Genomic DNA, 7,500 nt, shown 5'->3' on the forward strand with positions numbered 1-7,500 from the left:
TTTGATTCGATCCCCAGCAAATATAGGAGCACCCGGATTTACAACTCTCGTATTTAGGGGCAGAGAGAACCTAATTATTTGTTTGCCCTCACAATATATATATATACATATACATATATATATATATATATGTATATATATGTATATATATATATATATATATATATATTCATTGTATATATGGGCAGGAGATTTTCTCTCAAGCATGTTTGGTTAAGTTGAATGGCAAGATTATTATTGCAGAGTTTTTTATCTGCTTTTTCTTTTTCTCTGAGAACCTTTTTTCCCTTCCACAGGAAGTTGTCTTATAATGTCACCATATGACATTGTTTTGTAAGTTACTTTGGGCATGGCTTTACCAAAGTGAAAAACTGGCCAGAACGCGTTTTCACACTACTTAGTGCTTCATCAGTGGCTAGACTGTGAATATGTGATTGAATTTTTGTGTTTATATACTATTAATGTAGGTCTGATATTTCATTTTGAGGCTTCTGATTGGCTAGTGGGCTGGACTGGGACTCCCAAACTATTCTACTTCCTCATTGGTCGGCTGTTGTGTGACGTCATCAGTATTGTACCTTCTGTCAGGGAGCTTAGATCTCCTTACGCTAGGGAGGGCCTCTAAATCCCTAGTTTGTATATTAAGATTGGGAGATGTTTCTTTAATAAAGAGAGCCTCGAGGATAGGTAGTCTTCTATGGTCTTGATTTGTTGCTAGCACTTCTGTGTTTTCTACTAGAGTTTCTTTTGTGAGCAGAATGATGGTGGTTTCTGGGAGCTCCTGAAGAGAGGTGGTATGATAACCGGCGTGAGAGCTTCATTGTTGTCATGCCAATATAGTTTGAAGGTTGGGATGCACAGTTCCCAAGTTTACAGGTGTACCTATATATGACGTGAGTTCTCTGAAGGTCACTTTTACTTTGTCTTATATTATTTTTTAGTAGCAGTTGGGATGTCTTTTTATTTTGATAATATATAATCAGTTGTACTTTAGAGTTTTCTTCTTTAGGTTTAATATTTCTTTTAATAATTTGTTGCATAACCCTTTCATCTTCTTTATAGGCTGTGGAGAAGAAGGACTTATAGTAAATTTTAATTAGGTTTTTGGCGTTAATATCCTGTGGAATTTTGTCTGGGTGGCTTTTGTCCTGGTGGTTTTTGTCCAGGTACCATTTGTCTAGAGTTCTTTTTGTGATTCGCTCTATATCCTTATTGGCGAATCCATTATTTATAAGGGTCTGAGAAGCTCTTTCTAACTCATTATGTACTGTTTCCCAATTATTACAGTGACTAAGAGATCTTCTAATATAGGCACTGATTGTAGAATCTTTGTATCTTTGGGGACATTCGCTAGTCCCATTTAGGCAATGTCCTGAATTAGATGTTTTTATGTATACTGATGTGTCGTAAGTGCCTTCATTTCTCTGTTTTACTAATGTATCTAAAAAGGGGAGGGACCCATCTATGCTGTGCTCAATTGTAAAATTGATACCAGATGTCTCTATTAATCGCTCTTTTAGATCGTCTATTTGTTGGCAATTTTCAGCTTTGACGAAAATATCGTCTATATATCTGCAGTAAATGTGAGGTTTTTGCAGATTTGCGAAAATTTCATTTTCGATGCTACCCATAAAAAAGTTAGCAAAAAGTACTCCGAGTGGTGATCCCATTGCAACACCATCGGTTTGGCAATATTTATTTCCTCTAGGGCACATAAAGGGGGCTTCTTTGGTGCAACATTCTAAAAGGTCTTTCATTACTTTCTCTGGGATATCACAGTTAGGAGTGGTATCATTGTGAAGTGCTAGCAACAAATCAAGACCATAGAAGACTACCTATCCTCGAGGCTCTCTTTATTAAAGAAACATCTCCCAATCTTAATATACAAACTAGGGATTTAGAGGCCCTCCCTAGCGTAAGGAGATCTAAGCTCCCTGACAGAAGGTACAATACTGATGACGTCACACAACAGCCGACCAATGAGGAAGTAGAATAGTTCGGGAGTCCCAGTCCAGCCCACTAGCCAATCAGAAGCCTCAAAATGAAATATCAGACCTACATTAATAGTATATAAACACAAAAATTCAATCACATATTCACAGTCTAGCCACTGATGAAGCACTAAGTAGTGTGAAAACGCGTTCTGGCCAGTTTTTCACTTTGGTAAAGCCATGCCCAAAGTAACTTACAAAACAATGTCATATGGTGACATTATAAGACAACTTCCCGTGGAAGGGAAAAAGGTTCTCAGAGAAAAAGAAAAGGCAGATAAAAAACTCTGCAATAATAATCTTGCCATTCAATTTAACCAAATATATATATATATGTATATTCATTGTATATATGGGCAGGAGATTTTCTCTCAAGCATGTATGGTTAAACTTAATGGCAAGATTATTATTGCAGAGTTTTTTATCTGCCTTTTCTCTTTCTCTGAGAATCTTTTTCCCTTCCACGGGAAGTTGTCTTATAATGTCACCATATGACATTGTTTTGTCAGTTACTTTGGGCATGGCTTTACCAAAGTGAAAAACTGGCCAGAACGCGTTTTCACACTACTTAGTGCTTCATCAGTGGCTAGACTGTGAAAATCTGATTGAATTATTGTGTTTATATATTGTTGGTGGTGGTCTGATATTACATTTTGGGGCCTCTGATTGGCTAGTGGGCTGGACTGGGACTCCCAAACTATTCTACTTCCTCATTGGTCGGCTGTTGTGTGACGTCATCAGTATTGTGCCTTCTTTCAGTGGGCTTAGATCTCCTTACGCTAGGGAGGGCTTCTAAATCCCTAGTTTGTATATTAAGATTGGGAGATGTTTCTTTAATAAAGAGAGCTTCGAGGATAGGTAGCCTTCTATGGTCTTGATTTGTTGCCAGCACTTCTGTGTTTTCTATTAGAGTTTCTTTATTTAAATTTCTTTTGTGAGCAGAGTGATGAAAACTCTAAAGTACAACTGATTATATATTATCAAAATAAAAAGACATCTCAACTGCTACTAAAGAATAATATAAGAGAAAGTAAAAGTGACCTTCAGAGAACTCACGTCATATATAGGTACACGTGTAAACTTGGGAACTGTGCATCCCAACCTTCAAACTATATTGGCATGACAACAATGAAGCTCTCACGCCGGTTATCATACCACCTCTCTTCAGGAGCTCCCAGAAACCACCATCACTCTGCTCACAAAAGAAATTTAAATAAAGAAACTCTAATAGAAAACACAGAAGTGCTGGCAACAAATCAAGACCATAGAAGGCTACCTATCATCGAAGCCCTCTTTATTAAAGAAACATCTCCCAATCTTAATATACAAACTAGGGATTTAGAAGCCCTCCCTAGCGTAAGGAGATCTAAGCCCACTGAAAGAAGGCACAATACTGATGACGTCACACAACAGCCGACCAATGAGGAAGTAGAATAGTTTGGGAGTCCCAGTCCAGCCCACTAGCCAATCAGAGGCCCCAAAATGTAATATCAGACCACCACCAACAATATATAAACACAATAATTCAATCAGATTTTCACAGTCTAGCCACTGATGAAGCACTAAGTAGTGTGAAAACGCGTTCTGGCTAGTTTTTCACTTTGGTAAAGCCATGCCCAAAGTAACTGACAAAACAATGTCATATGGTGACATTATAAGACAACTTCCCGTGGAAGGGAAAAAGATTCTCAGAGAAAGAGAAAAGGCAGATAAAAAACTCTGCAATAATAATCTTGCCATTAAGTTTAACCATATATGTATATATCTATATATGTATATATATGTATATATATATATATATATATATATATATATATATATACACACATATACCACTACGATAAATAAATAATGAGAAAATGTCAAGAGAGACACTATTTATTTTCATAAGCTTACAAAACTTTGTCTCCTTGAAAGTAAATGCCTCTCGCATCTCCATACTTCTGCATGCTTCTCTCCCAATCCTGGAAGACCTCCTCAAAGTCCTTTTTCAGTAGTCCCTTCAGGTAATTTTCCGATGCCTCTTTCAGCTCCTCTGTTGAGTCTACCAGTCTGTTACCAGGTGAAGGGTGGAACTAGTCGTAGCTCAGGCCTTTGTTTTTGAAGACACGACTCGTGAGTTTCCCTGAGCAGCGGGTGTCACTCGAAGCCGGATCTCGATGTTCTTTCCTTCACACATTTGATGAGATCTGGCAGTCAGGTGGAGCTGCTGCCGGTAGGGGTTGGACAAGACTCACGGTCTTTCCTGATTTGACAGTCAGACCCAAACGGGAATAAGCAGACTGGAAGTTACTGATAGACTGCTGCCGTTCTTCAGGTAATGGAGGTAGTGTTCTTAGATCTGAGTCGGGATAGGATGGAAACTCCTTAGTCAAAATTATGCTTGACCTCCACGGCAGGGTTATCCAATGTCATCCCATCATGCATCACTTGGATCGTCTGAGACCTACCCACATTCTGGAGCCTTTTCCTGTCTGTATTTGGCACAGTAAATAATGTTCCGTCAAGGAACCCACATTCAAGCTCCGGTAGGATTTCCTCTGTAATTTCTTTAAGACGATTCAGGATGGCCCTGTCCAAGATCTCCACACTGGAATCACCAGGGCCAACAACCGGGTCTTGTTGGCGATTCCACCGTGGTCAAGGAGTTCGATTGGTATGTGATCCGGTCCTGCGGCTTTTTCTCGACGCATTTGCTTTGTGTGGTCCAAGTGTGACGTCATACATGTTCCAGGGGATCTCGGTGTGACGTCATGGAGAACCTGATGAGACTGAATACCGGGTAATAAAGTGAAAACTTTGGTCGATGAGGCCCGTTTATGTCTTTTATTTATTTATTTTTTTCCATTTTTTTATCTTCCTCGTCATTTTTTCGTGGAACATACGTTGACAACGTTCAGACCTGAGCCAGGCCTAAGTCCAACAGAAAACCACGAAAGCCCAAGAGTCTTTTTATTTTTTCGTTTCTCTATTTTTGTGAAAGATAAACGATTTTACTCCTATCAGGAGGAGCCCCAGTGAATACACTGGTTAGTTTGCACCATATCTTGAAACCCTCGAGATTCCGTGCAAATTCTTTAATGCATTTCAAAAAGAAATTATTTTGGTTAGGGTTAATGGTTAAAGTTAGGTGGGTTATGGTTAGGTGAGTGATTATTTATGAACTACTCCTAGGTTTTTGCAGATAGACCTCTATAACTATATATATTCTGAAACCTTATAACCCAAGGTAATTAGAAAACTATCTTTTATCTACCTGTCTGTTTGTTTGTTTATTTGTTTGTTCAGGAACTCCTAATGTTTTGCATATAGACCCCCATAACCATATATATTCTGATACCCTATTACTTCAGGCATTTGGATAACTATATTTAATTTATATTTATATTTTGGTTAGGGTTAAGGGTTAAACTTAGGTGGTTAGGTTAGAGATTATTCACGAACTCCTAGGTTTTTGCAGATAGACCTCTATATCCATATATATTCTGAAACCTTATAACCCAAGATACTTGGATTACTATCTTTCATTTGTCTGTCAATTTGTTTGTTTGTTTGTATGTTCACGAACTCCTCCTAGGGTTTTTGCAGATAGACCCCATAACCATGTATATTCTGATACGCTATCACACCAGGTACTTAGATAACTATGTTTCATTTAAAAATATATATATTTTGGTTAGGGTTAAGGTAGGTGGGGTATGGTTAGGTTAGGGATGATTCACGAACTCGTAGCAACGCGCGGGTAATTTGGCTAGTATATATATATATATATATATATATATATATATATACATATATATATGTATATGTATATATTTGTTGAGACATTCTGACAAGTTGACGTAAGCGGAGTAGGAAACAGGAGTCTTAGTCTTGAGTTTATTCCTGACTAGTTTCGCTTTTTGAAAAAACACACCTGCGAAACTAGTCAGGAATAAACTCAAGACTAAGACTTCTGTGTCTTCTACTCCGCTTACGTCATATATATACATATATGTTACAGTAAGAACACGTACCTAGGGATTACGCGTAATCCCTGAATGTTTCAGTGAATACGCATAATCCCCGTTTCACTCAGGGATTTCACGTAATCACTGAATTTTCCAGTGATTACGCGAAGTCCCTGAACTTGGCCCTGTCATTTTACGTGTTCTTACTATTGAGCATTCAGTGAATTCGCGTAACCTGTCATTTTACGTGTTCTTACTATTGAGCATTCAGTGAATTCGCGTAACCTTCATCTATGAACATTTCAATTACACACAGTACAACTACACACATACAATTACACACAGCATAGTTTAACTTAACGACCTTTCAGTTTCGTTAGTGAGTGTTTGTGTTTGTGTTTGGCTGTGAGGCTCGTGTAGGACTTACTACTTCGTCTTTGCCGATGGAAGTGATTGCTCGGATGGAGACTGAGGAGGATCTTCTTGCTGTCACACCAATCAGGCCAGAATCTGACAATGACAACTCTCTCTCCCAAACTGATGGTGTTGCAAACCAGATACAAGCTACAAGTGATGAAACATCAACACATGATGTGACAGAGGATGTTCTGCTCCCAGTCGAACATGGCAGCACTACAACACAATACACTGGTGACAATGTGACAAGTCAGCCAATGACAGCTGAAATCCTTGATCTACCCACAGGACCTTCCTCGCCCACAGCAACACCATCTGCCTACAATGTTGAGAGTCCTGAAAACCACAGAGTTGCAGAACGCATCAAAGAAATCAAAAGGCGTCGTCGTGAAGCAGCCGATGCACAAACTTCTCAAGCAGAAAGGATGGTGAAAAGAAGTCGCGTAGATCTGCGAGCTGGCGAACAAGGAGACAATGTAGCTGTGCCAGTTCCACTTGTTGATCGTGGGAGAGGCGATCCTAGAAATATCCTTGGTGTCATAATTGACAGACGAGAAGACACAGACCAATACAGGATAGCCGTAAAAGCTGGTATTCTCAGTGGTCTGTATTCCAGAAATCAATTCGATCTGTGCCCTCAGCGCCTTCTAAACACTGACGACATGAACACTGAAAAAACAGTTTCACTGCGCTCGGCGGTGATTTCTCAATCCGCTTCAGGTGGACAAGGCTTCACAAGATGCAACTGTACTGGCGCCCAAAAGTGTAGTACAAGGCGATGTAAATGCCTTAAAGCTGGGCTTCTGTGTAACTCACGATGTCATAGCAGCCTCAATTGTTGTAACAAGTAACATGTCAATGGTTTCTGCCATTCTTTAGAACATTTAAATGCTTTGTTTTAGGTCGTGGAACAGTTTACGTTGTGTGTGTGTGTGTGTGTGTGTGTGTGTGTGTGTGTGTGTGTGTGTGTGTGTGTGTGTGTGTGTGTGTGTGTGTGTGTGTGTGTGTGTGTGCATGCATGCGTGCGCTCACGTGTGTTTGTGTGTGTGTGTGTGTGTGAGAGAGAGAGAGAGAGAGAGAGAGAGAGAGAGAGAGAGAGAGAGTTTTAACTAACTGACTGTTTGACCGATAAAATTCTGTAT

At 39.3% G+C, this 7,500-nt stretch overlaps 1 protein-coding gene across 1 annotated transcript in view; it reads left to right on the top strand.

Annotated features, from left to right (window-relative positions):
* LOC143033535 (uncharacterized) overlaps positions 1–4,268 on the top strand; it is a 20,834-nt gene extending 16,566 nt beyond the window's left edge. The window contains exon 4 of the mRNA XM_076199029.1: positions 4,125–4,268. Within this exon, the coding sequence (XP_076055144.1) occupies positions 4,125–4,268 (144 nt within the window). The remainder of the gene's footprint in view (positions 1–4,124) is intronic.
* Positions 4,269–7,500: the final 3,232 nt, after the last annotated feature.

Source organism: Oratosquilla oratoria, chromosome 2 (genome assembly GCF_046742065.1).
Source record: "Oratosquilla oratoria isolate Oo_2021 chromosome 2, ASM4674206v1, whole genome shotgun sequence".
In the NCBI taxonomy this organism is placed as follows: Eukaryota; Metazoa; Arthropoda; class Malacostraca; order Stomatopoda; family Squillidae; genus Oratosquilla; species Oratosquilla oratoria.